The sequence below is a fragment of the Haliotis rufescens genome, unplaced genomic scaffold (assembly GCF_023055435.1).
Source record: "Haliotis rufescens isolate VD_foot unplaced genomic scaffold, xgHalRufe1.0.p SCAF_78, whole genome shotgun sequence".
Taxonomy (NCBI): Eukaryota; Metazoa; Mollusca; class Gastropoda; order Lepetellida; family Haliotidae; genus Haliotis; species Haliotis rufescens.
Window position 1 is genome coordinate 615140 of NW_025964370.1, and position 14182 is coordinate 629321.

General features: G+C 43.5%; 1 protein-coding gene across 1 annotated transcript; it reads right to left on the reverse strand.

Moving 5' to 3' along the window:
• Nucleotides 1-3752: 3752 nt before the first annotated feature.
• LOC124123132 (ileal sodium/bile acid cotransporter-like) lies at nucleotides 3753-13535 on the reverse strand. Its single transcript, XM_046486404.2, has 3 exons — nucleotides 12347-13535; nucleotides 8849-9023; nucleotides 3753-6583 (listed from the first exon to the last, which is right to left on the reverse strand). Exons 1-3 carry the CDS (start codon nucleotides 13037-13039, stop codon nucleotides 5880-5882), a joined length of 1572 nt encoding a protein of 523 aa, XP_046342360.2. The 5' UTR covers nucleotides 13040-13535; the 3' UTR covers nucleotides 3753-5879.
• Nucleotides 13536-14182: the final 647 nt, after the last annotated feature.

The following is a 14182-nucleotide window of genomic DNA, read 5'->3' on the forward strand; positions in this document are numbered from 1 at the left end:
AGTCCAGCCTCCCTCAGTCTGTTGCGTACCGTTTGATCTAATATTCTGCGTACCCCAGGGATCTGTGTGGTTGTAGACTTGGCTGTGGTAGTGCGGCTCGGAGGTGTTGCAGCCGGATGTATGGATCTTGTGCTTGGGTTGTCACCCTTGGTCTTCCTGACCTTGGTCTCTCGTCAACTCTGTTGGTGTAGTTGTATCGGGTCCACAGTGCGGAGATTGTCTGTCTGGATACGCCAAAGTGCCTGGCCACTTCTTGCTGAGTTGCTCCAGCTTGTAATCTCCCAATGGCGTTGTTCCGTTGAGCTGCATTCAGTCTTGGCATTCTGTCACCGCCTCTACTGCCGTTATAAGGACTGTATGAACAGCCGTTGATGTGGATTTTTATACCCATTCAGCAGGGGGGCCTGCATGCCTAAATGCAGGATCCTGTGCTGCACGTTTTTTACAGGCGGTTGCGTTTGGATGTAGCTGTAAAATTGATCCCCAAACGCTACGTTTATGTGCTTTGCATGTGTTTTCGCGAATTATAGACACATCATCTTTCTGTTTGACTTATTTGGTTCTCATTTCATGTAATTATTTTAGATATTTGGCAAAAAGTGGTTTTACATCTATGTCAAGTTTCTTTTTTGAAGAGTATATATTTATAAGAGACAATAACATAAATACGATATATATGTATCGTATTTATGTTGTCTCTTATAAATCGCTTTGCGATTGGTTGTGTACATTTGATTTGTCACTTCAGTATGTCGTGTGTATTACAGTTTTCGCTGTACACAAGTTAGTTGATTGTTTGATTGTCAACTTTCATTGATTTCCGGAAAGTATACGACACGGAGACCGGGGTATATTATGGCGTAGACTGAGAGGAATGTGGAGAGCACTATAATGATTTATATTTATATTTATGATAATTGTTCTGAATATTAGTTTTCTGTAAGTGTGGGGTAAAACAAGGATGTGCTATGTCGTCTCTCCTCTTCAACATATTCATCAATAGTTTACATCTAACTCTTCATGCCCCAGATATAGGAATGAGAACCGACAGTGAGTGTGACGGAGACTGACCGCCTGCCGTGGTGGCGGGTAGGTCATGACGGTACATGAGGGAAAGTCTACCGTACTCGGGAAACAATCCGCTGTCATAATAATATCTTGTGGTAATACTGAGTTAAACCCAGTTGAAAGACAAACTTATCCTGACCCTCCAGTACAAGGGCGCTTACAGTACGACATCACAGCCAGGGCTTGGGCTCTATCTGCCAGCACAGGGCTGGTACTCCTAATCACAAGGATTGAGACAGTGGGTGGTAAGCTGTATAAATCTCTTGTTTTGCCATTTCCTACGTCTGGAGCCGGCATGTGGTGTATCAAGGAATACTCTGCTATTAACAAGGTTCAGAATCAGACTTGCAGATTTTACCGTGGTAAATACACCTCTAATGATGTTTGTTTGTTTGTGGTTAAACGCAGTACGCATCAATATTCAAACTATATGAAGTGGGTCTGTAAATAATCGAATCTGGACCAGACAATCTAGTGAATGACATCATGAGCATTGATCCACGCAATTGGGATACGATGACATGCATCAACCAAGTAAGCAAGCCTGACCACCCGATTCCGTTAGTCGCCTCTTACAACAAGCCTAGTCGCCTTTAATGGCAAGCATGGGTTGCTGAAGATCTATTCTATCCCTGATCTTCACGGGTTTCCTCTAATGATAATACACACGGTGATACGGGTTGGCATATTGCCCAGTCGAGGACCGTTCTCAGTCTTTGTGGACGGGTATATGTCCTGTGTAGCAAAAAAATAAGTTAACATTTCCATGGACGGATAAACTTCAGTCTGAAAAATGTAAAAAATGTAAGTACGTCGTCTGCGTTTCCTTGTTTTAAGAATCACCATGGTGATATCCCCTGCACGTTCAAACGTAATTTCCGACCATAATGAATTAAGAGCTGGTCACGTGACCCCTTTTTGAAACCAAACCATGTGCTATAGATATATGGAAAACTCTTGGAAATGCGCATTCGACAGTATCACTACAATAAATAAGAAACACACAATTCTACATAAACATTCAAGGAGGCCGAAGTGTGTGCGAAAAGATTCCCCAATAGTCAAGGACCAACCTGTAGGTCCCATGACCAAATCATGGAAACAAAGGTTTGAAAGTGTTTTTGAGTTTCCTGATGTATACTGAACAATTTTGACTTGGGCTGCCCGGTTGAAAATTCCGGGCATTTTGGGGAAGGGTCAACAAAGGTCACACAGGGGTCAAAATTCAAAATTATGTCGATATGCATATCAAATTACTCGTCCAGTCATAAGAAACCTAGAAATATATAGTTTGTTATACTTCCGACCTTAAATGGGGTAGCTATGGCCAAAAACGTTGAAAGGTCAACGCACTTTTGGCAGTCGGTGAAATTCACAAACACAGTTAACATTGTCCGATAGTCATGATTTTAGTGTCTAATAATGTTTTCTGACATGACAAATTCAACTAAGCAATTTTTAAAAGTAAAAAGGGTTACTTTGGCCTTGAAAATCGAAAATGGTTTTGCTGCATGAAGAATTGTAATGCTTCAGCAAAGTCACAGGATCCTTGGCCAATAACGCAGCATATTTCAGAATTCATTGTCCAGTAATGCTTTTCTAACCTTACTTTAGTGCACAGTTCATCATCCTACTCTGTGTCGTACCGATCAGATGCAGAGTCGGAATCACTGTCACAATCACTTGAATCTAGAATCTGTGTCCGATTCTACAGAGCAGTTTGCTCTGGCATCACTCAGATGTTGAGGCAGTGCTGGCTGTGAATACCGTATTGGCAAGTATTGGCAACCATTTTCGATTTTCAAGGCCAAAGTAACCCTTTTTACTTTTAAAAATTGCTGGACGAGTAATTTGATATGCATATCGACATAATTTTGAATTTTGACCCCTGTGTGACCTTTGTTGACCCTTCCCCAAAATGCCCGGAATTTTCAACCGGGCAGCCCAAGTCAAAATTGTTCAGTATACATCAGGAAACTCAAAAACACTTTCAAACCTTTGTTTCCATGATTTGGTCAAGGGACCTACAGGTTGGTCTTCTAGTACAAGTTCTAAATACATTTTATTAGATTCTCATCTTCCCGAGGCAAGGGCTTTACTTGGCTTTTATAAAAGTCCAGTTTCCAGAACTAGGCTTGAATTTCCAGACTCCATCGTAGCGCTACCAGTGGCTATTACGAGTTATGTCCCTTCTATATCCCTCATACTGACCGATCAGATACCACATCTCATAGCACTTGAAATTGCTTCAAACAAAATGATGGCGCCCAGTCAAGATGTGATTGATAATCAAGATCTATATTGTAATAAAACGGGCCTTACCTCACGAAGTGCATCAAATAAACTTGAGCACGTTGATTAAAAACTTGAAAAGATTTACAAAATATCTGTCGAAGCCCAGTTGGCGGTACACGTGCTTTGCAAATCCTTCGATCGACCGAAAGCCATGTTGTTTGCGAACCGGATATCAATTTCGTTATGCGATTTTGATTGGACTATGCATAGACTCGTTAATCCAGCCAAAATGTAACTCCGGAATTCCAACTTGAGGAAACTGGACTTTTATCGTCAGTTAACGCCCTTGCCTCGGTATGATGCATCCCTGTCTCCAGCAGGCAGTGTGTCGGTTCCACACGTCACTCGGAACATGCTCCACAGTGGAAACAGAAGATGTAACAACGCTATTTGCATCAGTGTTTTATTTCTCCTATAGCATCACGTGTTAGGGAGGATATAATGTGCATCCCGTGGGACATGCACGTGTAATATATATCACTGTATCACAGGGTACACAAGATCGGTATCGACCGGACTTATATGTCATTTCAGGGATATGTTGAGACAAATATCATGTACAGAAACGTATCTTATATCCTATGTACTTCAAAGTATCATATATTAGGTTATAATATTTACATCAGCTGTCACATCAAATCTAGTATGTCACCCATGGCAGATCTAACAGCAGGGGTAACACTATGTTACCCATGGCAGATCTACCAGCAAGGGTAACACTATGTTACCCATGGCAGATCTAACAGCATGGGTAATACTATGTCACCCATGGCAGATCTAACAGCAAGGGTAACACTATGTTACCCATGGCAGATCTAACAGCAAGGGTAATACTATGTCACCCATGGCAGATCTAACAGCAAGGGTAACACTATGTCACCCATGGCAGATCTAACAGCAAGAGTAACATTATGTCACCCATGGCAGATCTACCAAAAAGGGTAACACTATGTTACCCATGGCAGATCTAACAGCAAGGGTAATACTATGTCACCCATGGCAGATCTAACAGCAAGGGTAACACTATGTCACCCATGGCAGATCTACCAAAAAGGGTAACACTATGTTACCCATGGCAGATCTAACAGCAAGGGTAATACTATGTCACCCATGGCAGATCTAACAGCAAGGGTAACACTATCTTACCCATGGCAGATCTAACAGCAAGGGTAATACTATGTCACCCATGGCAGATCTAACAGCAAGGGTAACACTATGTCACCCATGGCAGATCTAACAGCAAGAGTAACACCATGTTTCCCACAGTAGAACTTACATCGGGCGAAACACCATGTTACCCACAGTAGAACTTACATCTAGGGAAACACCATGTTACCAACAGTAGAACTTACATCGAGGGAAACACTATGTTACCCACAGTAGAACTCACATATAGGGAAACACCATGTTACCCACAGTAGAACTTACATGGAGAGAAACACTATGTTACCCACAGTAGAACTTACATCTAGGGAAACACCATGTTACCCACAGTAGAACTCACATCGAGGGAAACACCATGTTACCCACAGTAGAACTTACATCGAGGGAAACACCATGTTACCCACAGTGGAACTTACATCGAGGGAAACACCATGTTACCCACAGTAGAACTTACATCGAGAGAAACACCATGTTACCCACAGTAGAACTTACATCGAGGGAATCACTATGTTACCCACAGTAGAACTCACATAGAGGGAAACACCATGTTACCCACAGTAGAACTTACATGGAGAGAAACACTATGTTACCCACAGTAGAACTTACATCTAGGGAAACACCATGTTACCCACAGTAGAACTCACATCGAGGGAAACACTATGTTACTATTTACAAGCAGATAAATTATTATACATTGATGTGATTACATCAAAAGATTGACCCTTTATACGTCACATAATGAATGCCAGAGAGGATCATATCTTACAGGGTCAAATAACTTGGGAAAGTCAATGAATAGGCTGTAAAATCTGCCTCTTTTCAGACCAGTGTATTTTGTAACTATTGCCTGCAGTGAAAACAGCCCTGAAACCAGCCAGTAAATCATTAAAAATGTTATTACTCTCACACCGTGGCGGAAGTAATAGCAACGAAACATATGCTTCTCATTGAAGAACTTACATCAAGGACAACACAGTGTTTACCATGGCAGAACTATCAGCAAGGAGTCCTCTGTTATCTACAGAGACCAAGTCTTATATTACATGTTAGCAAGTCTACAGGGTCACGTGGTGATTGTCTGCGCATGCGTTTTACTTATTTCACTTATTTTCACAAACTCTTGAAGACTTCGACCAATAAACGATGCCAAATTTGGCAGTGTACCTCACGTTATACTAATACATATACATGATCGTCGTCAAAACAATATCCATATATCTCCACACTTCAGAACATTTTTTTGCGTTGCCCACATAGTATGTGTCCGACACCATCACGGAAGCTGCCCCGTGGCCCCGGGGCTTCCTTCTCCCCACCGAATCAAAACAATATGCCACACTGAGAGCTCAAGCTCATACAGCCGTCAGTTTGTCCACGACCTGGCTATCCCCGCTAGTCAACATGTCGGCCTTCACTCCGTTCTCCTTGTCTTTCCCCCTCTGTGTGCTCCCACCTGGCCTAGCGTTCCCGTTAGCGTCAATCTCCGTGTCCCCTCCTTGCACCTGTGCGTAACTCTGATTGGTGCATTTCAAATAAATCGTGTAGCCAATTGCGAGCACGAAGAGCGGAAGTGGCGTCATACAAGCGGAAGCTGCTGGACCAACAGCCGCAAGGTCGCCATCTGGTGGCGGCAGCGCCATCAGTAGCATGAGGTAGGCGACCATGACGTTCTGTATGCCAGTCTCTATGGCGATGGTCTTCACTCGATACCACGGCTGGCGGCAGATGAGGGCGATGAGGCCGCCGATGACGTACCCTATGTAGGGAAGCATGCACCCAGCCAGGAGGGTGGGGGGTTTGAAGAGACGGAAGATGTACAGGTTGGCGTAGATGCCGAAGCCCAGCAGCAGCGCCACCGTGACGAGGGTGACTGGTTTGATGACTTTCATGATGATGGCGGCGAGCTTCTGGCACTTGTACTTGATGAAGATGCCGACCAGCAGGGGGAGGATGACCGTGGCCAGCGTCTGCACGATGCTCAGGTACGGGATGGTGATCTGCATCTTGTCATCGTGGAACTGCTTGCCCAGCGTGAACATCCATAGAGGCACCATGCCTGTAACAAAACAGCAGCATCATTGTCTGTTCACACCTGTAACAGAGCAGCAACATCATTGTTTGTTCACACCTGTAACAGAGCAGCAACATCATTGTCTGTTCACACCTGTAACAAAGCAGCAACATCATTGTCTGTGCACACCTGAAACAAAGGAGCAACATAATTGTCTGTTCACACCTGAAACAAAGCAGCAACATTATTGTGTGTTTATACCTAAAACAAAGCAGCAACATTATTGTGTGTTTATACCTAAAACAAAGCAGCAACATTACTGTTTGTTCACACCTGAAACAAACTAGCAACATTATTGTCTGTTCACACCTGAAACAAAGCAGCAACATTATTGTCTGTTCACACCTGAAACAAAGGAGCAACATCATTGTGTGTTTATACCTGAAACAAAGCAGCAACATTTTTGTCTGTTCACACCTAAAACAAAGCAGCAACATTATTGTCTGTTCACACCTGAAACAAAGGAGCAACATCATTGTGTGTTTATACCTAAAACAAAGCAGCAACATTATTGTCTGTTCACACCTGAAACAAAGCAGCAACATCATTGTGTGTTCACACCTGAAACAAAGGAGCAACATTATTGTCTGTTCACACCTGAAACAAAGGAGCAACATCATTGTGTGTTTATACCTGAAACAAAGCAGCAACATTTTTGTCTGTTCACACCTAAAACAAAGCAGCAACATTATTGTCTGTTCACACCTGAAACAAAGGAGCAACATCATTGTGGGTTTATACCTAAAACAAAGCAGCAACATTATTGTCTGTTCACACCTGAAACAAAGCAGCAACATCATTGTGTGTTCACACCTGAAACAAAGGAGCAACATTATTGTCTGTTCACACCTGAAACAAAGCAGCAACATCATTGTCTGTTCACACCTGAAACAAAGCAGCAACATCATTGTGTGTTCACACCTGAAACAAAGGAGCAACATTATTGTCTGTTCACACCTGAAACAAAGCAGCAACATTATTGTGTGTTTATACCTAAAACAAAGCAGCAACATCATTGTGTGTTCACACCTGAAACAAAGGAGCAACATTATTGTCTGTTCACACCTGAAACAAAGGAGCAACATTATTGTCTGTTCACACCTGAAACAAAGCAGCAACATTATTGTGTGTTCACACCTGAAACAAAGCAGCAACATTATTGTGTGTTTATACCTAAAACAAAGCAGCAACATTATTGTGTGTTCACACCTGAAACAAAGCAGCAACATTATTGTGTGTTTATACCTAAAACAAAGCAGCAACATCATTGTGTGTTTATACCTAAAACAAAGCAGCAACATCATTGTGTGTTTATACCTAAAACAAAGCAGCAACATTATTGTGTGTTTATACCTAAAACAAAGCAGCAACATCATTGTGTGTTCACACCTGAAACAAAGCAGCAACATTATTGTCTGTTCACACCTGAAACAAAGCAGCAACATCATTGTGTGTTCACACCTGAAACAAAGCAGCAACATCATTGTGTGTCCACACCTGAAACAAAGCAGCAACATTATGTTCTGTTCACACCTGAAACAAAGCAGCAACATCATTGTGTGTTCACACCTGAAACAAAGCAGCAACATCGTGTGTTCACACCTGAAACAAAGCAGCAAAACCATTGTGTGTTCACACCTGAAACAAAGCAGCAACATTATTGTGTTCACACCTGAAACAAAGGAGCAACATCATTGTGTGTTCACACCTGAAACAAAGCAGCAACATCATTGTCTGTTCACACCTGAAACAAAGCAGCAACATCATTGTCTGTTCACACCTGAAACAAAGCAGCAACATCATTGTCTGTTCACACCTGAAACAACGCAGCAACATCATTGTCTGTTCACACCTGAAACAAAGCAGCAACATCATTGTGTGTTCACACCTGAAACAAAGCAGCAACATTATTGTGTTCACACCTGAAACAAAGGAGCAACATCATTTTGTGTTCACACCTGAAACAAAGCAGCAACATCATTGTCTGTTCACACCTGAAACAAAGCAGCAACATTATTGTCTGTTCACACCTGAAACAAAGCAGCAACATCATTGTCTGTTCATACCTGAAACAAAGCAGCAACATCATTGTCTGTTCACACCTGAAACAAAGCAGCAACATCATTGTGTGTTCACACCTGAAACAAAGCAGCAACATTATTGTCTGTTTTCCCCCGGAGACGTCATACTATGAGGAAAAGACTCCCAGCTGCGAGCGTGGAATTAATGGTGAAAGATTGCTAAACTTACCAAGTGCCGCTATTGTGCTGATGGTTGTCATGGTAACTGATAGTGACAGGTCTCCACCCAGGAGGTAAGTGTAGATGTTGCTTGGTCCACCCCCCGGGCAAAACCCACAGGCAAATATCCCCAGCCCCACGGCAGGGTTCTCAAACTTCACAAGCTTCGCCACCCCGAATGCAATCTGTAAGTACAAGACGATTCGTGTTGTGAGTGAGTGAGTTTTACGCCGTTTTTAGCATTATTCCAGCAATATCACGTCGGAGGACACCAGAAATGGGCTTCACACATTGTACCCATGTCGGGAATCGAACCCGGGTCTTCGGCGTGACGAGCGAACGACTAGGCTACCCGACCGCCCCGATTCGTGTTGTGACTTGATGTAGTTGTTTACATCCGCAGATTTACACACGTCGTTTATCACGTTTATACCGCCATTGAAGTTAATTCTTATAAACAGGTACGTCAATGAGAATAACTTCACACCTGCCTATTGGAATGTTACACAAAACACTGTAGACAACAATATGAAGTCAGTGACATCGTCCACCCCCGTCATGCAACCCAAGCCCCTCCTACCCTATTATCAGCCAATCAGGAAAGAGTAGTCCGATGTGGGCGTGTTTGATTTTGATTATGCGAAACAGACACGCAAAATATATTGCTTGGTTGGTCAATCAAATGCTGTGGAATCACTTGCAATCATGTACAAGGTATTGTTTGTGCGGAAAGGATCACAGTGTAGTCTGGGTAATTGAAGGTTTTTCATATCGAGATTTCGAAATCGAAAGTAATTTGTGTATTGATATCGCTAATTACAGTTTAAGGTATGAATAAAACGTATGTATTTTTAAATCGCATTAGTAATATCAAAAAATCCTTATTGATATCAAATATCAGATTTTTATCAAGAACATAGTTTAAATACCCCAAGTACGTTATGTATTTATTGGTATACATGATAAACATTTGTGATATCGCATTTGGTAAAATATAAGATATTGTTCAAAGCGCGACAATGCGACAATGCGACAAATGACTAAAATGTTACGGTGTCGCATTGTCGCGCTTTGTTTGACACTTTTTGCTTGTTTTTGTACGGGTGACAATGCGACAATGCGACAACGCGACAATGTGCCTTGTAGGATTCCATACATTGGTGATATCAATAATTCGCTTCTTGGTTAGCAACAATATGTAATTCTTCCTGCAAGTCTTGTCACTGTAAATTACCCGCTAGTCAACAATGCTATCGTGCATGTAATTTTATGAAATTATTTCCTTTTGTTTGAGTTTTAACCAGTAGTAATAGGTTCAGGGCGCTGTGCTTGACGTCATATTTTGCTCTCATAACTTTAAATCATCTGACCAGCCCTGGGGGCCAGGTAGAAAATATACCTTTTAATACCAGTCTAATACATTACATGATAGTAAAATATAGGCAAAGGAGGAATACAAATATAATATGTATATATATAAGACCTGTTGTCTTTTAACTTGTGGCCATGATGCAACTACTTTGTCTTTTGCACTCGCCATCAAACAGGGCAAAACTAGTAGTTTTTAATATCGCAGGAGGCAGCCATTTGTCTTTGAACGTATGGCTAATTTGTAACAAACTCATAGGACAGCTTCACTGAACATTCGGCCCAGTGGTCTTAACTGCCGCAGAGTTGTTTCCCTTACTCGCACCCAGAATCAGCTCTATGTAGAGCGTCATCATAGTGGCAAATGTCTACTACGTGTGTTACCTGGAGTCGGGTGTAGCCGTAGTTCCGTTATATCGGGTGTAACCTACACGGGTAAGGGAGGTAACTCCGCACAGCACGATGCGGCATCTTGGATGACTGGGCCGGCGCCCGTTACCCTTGTGATTAAAACATTCGCTTAGGTTGTCGATAAAAAACTCGACAAAGTCTCCGATAATTCGTGTTCCTTTGCATGCATGTCCCGCCCATTGCGATGAATTAAGAATAGAGTGAGGGCCAAACATTGTATGAACGTCGTCGCAAGCTCCGACGTTCATACAGTTTGGCCCTCACTCTATGAGGTTCATACTCCAATGAACTCACACAAAGTTAAAGTCAATTCTTATAATTATTTTATCACAATTTCGTACCTAAAAGGATGTAGGCCAAGGGCTAAACACAATTTTATTTAGTACGTGTGACTTCATGTTTACACTTACAGCCAAACAACAACCAGCTATATCGCGGAGTAGTTCCTCAAAAAGGGAGGTGACATGAGCGTATGGATGCACAACTTGCTCTTCAGAAACATCTTACGCAGCACATGTGTTCAAATCATATCCTCATTAGATGAGAAAGTTCTGTAAAGAACTACCTCAGTAAGTCAGTCACAATGACAGCGCGTCGTAATACATTTACATCAAGTACAAGACGTCAAAATGACCGACACGATAAACGTGACGGGAGAGATTTCCGAAGTTGTTAATGAACCTGTGGCGGTTACATGTGTTAGTCATCATTGATCAACTGGCCGATCATTGAAAGGTGAATAAAGATGCGTCAAACAGACACAAAGGTAAATTCATAGATTGCTGGAGACTGTCAGTGTCAGCCGAAGACAAGGATCGAGTCGATACTACGATAGTTTAGATGTGCATTTCTTCGTTTGTTCATTAGGATGGGCCGTAGCGAGGATATTCGTGAACAATCATGCAGTCACGCTCTCTGACATTTCTCAATGTATACTGAAACGCTGAGACCAAGAATAAAGGTTCTAAATGATCAGAGAGAACGCTTATGTATGTTTTCGTGCTGGGGAATTCCTAGGGGTTTCCCCAGGAATGTGGAAGTAGTCCGTCAGTGTTTACGTCATTTCAAGAACACGGTCTCGTGAAAAATGTATGAACGTCAAATTGTGTCGTTCATACACTTATGAACGCCAATTTCGACCGACCTCTCGTCCAATGGAAAAGCCGTATATCGTGTAAAATTCAAATTAAAAAATCATTTAAGAATTGACTTTCACTTTGTGTGAGTTCATTGGAGTATGAACCTTCATAGAGTGAGGGCCAAACTGTATCAAATCAGTGTAACATGCTCTTGTAGCCTGAGACCACAGAGAGTAGCGCCACACAGCAGTTCCCAGGCCACCATACACCTCATTACCTGACCATACCGGGGATGCTGTCAGTATTTCATGGTTTGTTTGTTGTTTAACGCCGCACTCAGCAATATTCCAGCTATATGACGGCGGTCTGCAAATAATCAAGCATGGACCAAACAATCCAGTGATTGATATCATGAGCATCGATCCAAGCGATTGGGAAACGATGACATGCATCAACCAAGTCAGCGAGTCTGACCACCCACCCCGTTAGTCGCCTCTTACGACAAGCAGAGTCGCCTTTTACGACAAGCATGGGTTGCTGAAGACAATATTCTCGACCCGGATCTTCACGGGTCTATTTCATGGTGAACACCCGAGGACAGGTGCAGGTGCACCGGTGCAGGATGATGAGTAAAGGTAGGAGTGTCTTACCAATGGCATGCCCAGGTACTGGCAGACGAATCCGATGATGGGAGCGATGGGTCGTTTGAGAACCTCCTTGATGACGGCCAGGTCCGTGCTGCACCCCATGCCGATGGTGCTGGTGACGATGAAGACGTAGGCCACTATCTGCACCACGGTGTCCAATGCACGTAACGCCCGCACCACCGTAATCATCGTCCTCAACCGGAAGTGGCCAATCTCCTTATCACTGCCGTCGTTGGTGCTGTTACTCTCCGACGTGATGTTGACGGACGGGCTGTCGATGTAGAGCCAGGTTCGGCCCAGAAGGTCTGACTGCAAGGAAATGTTAAATGTTCCTGACACGATCATGGCGTCCCCGCGCGGGTGGGGGAAGCCCCCCTCCATGTCTTCACACGTCAGGTTGAAGACTCCCGGCTGGGACAGGAACGCCACGTCCGGCTTCTCCGTGAACATGTGCAGTTCGTAGAACCTGTCGAAGGAGTCGCACACGATGGAGTAGGTGAAGTTGGCGACTGCACCGTGATACATGAACATATAAAACGGTAACGGATGAGGGAAGATCATCAAGTCAGTGACAGCTTCATCAGTGATGTTCACCGCCACCCCGTTCTCCGTCAGCTGGGGCGCAGGGCCATATTGAACACAGGACACAGTCAGGAGTTGGGCTATCACCAGGACGGACCCTGCCAACACAGCCATGTTCACGGTCGTACTGTACCGAGTGTGGGAGCATCAATCCTGTCTCCAGATGCGGCCTGTATCAAGCATCTCCACCCCGTGTAGTCTACACCTAGCCCCAGGAGCGTCTGACAGTTCAGACCCTGACCGTTGTCCCCTAGCATAAATAGCCTTGTTCAGGCTTATTGCGTTTCCATTCAAATCCCGCTGTGTGTCGAACCGGAGACTTAGCGCCCCTGTGTGTTGCAGATAAATTTACGTAACACTCGTGATTCGTTTCGCATAACAACTTAATGTTTCAACTGCATGTAAGGCCAGCTAATGCCTGTATTACAATACCATGTTTCGCAATACCAGCAGACAACTGTCCATTTCACGTCAGTTTCATGCATGAAGGACGCATCCCTACAGCTGACCCACGCTCCGCTGACCCCACGCTTCGCTGACCCCACTCCTGCCACAGCGGACATATAATCAAGTATAGTATGAATAATGGCGATGGTTGTAAACCTGACGGGATATATACTGTTTTATCATCCTACAAGTATGTCACTATAGGAAGTACATGCACTCAGTGTATAAATTCTACAATTACAGCCCTACTTCTCCAAATAAGGGTGTACAATACACCACCCCGCCGTGTTCGGTTCTGAAGGTGTGTTTAGTCAGTGGCTATGTAGACCTTGATGTGGTGAGTGGAGGGGAGGGGAGGGGAGGGGAGGTGGGATGGGGGGAGGGGAGGGGAAGTGGGCTGGGATGGGGTGAGGTTAGGAGAGATGGAGGGGGGTGGGTGGTGGATGAGGGTGCGGGGGAGAGGGGTGGAGTTTAACGTCGCGTTCAAGACAATTGCACTTCTAGGGCGACCGATCTGATTAAACATTCAACAGCCCGTTTTTTATCATGCTTCCTGTTGCCCCACGTCGCCAAAGTCAGTCAGACAGCAATCTGAACCTCACCTGATGTTCGTCTGTTGGGAATGTAAATGTTTCTCAAACAATTTCGAAATCGAGCTATAAATATGCTCCATCAAGAATGGCATTCCACTTTAGAGTATAGTTCACGTCATGAATAATACAATACTTTCAAGACCTTACTTGAACCAGGAATTCACTTATCAATACTTACTACGGAAAACTTTAGAAAACTTTTCGTTAAATAGCGACT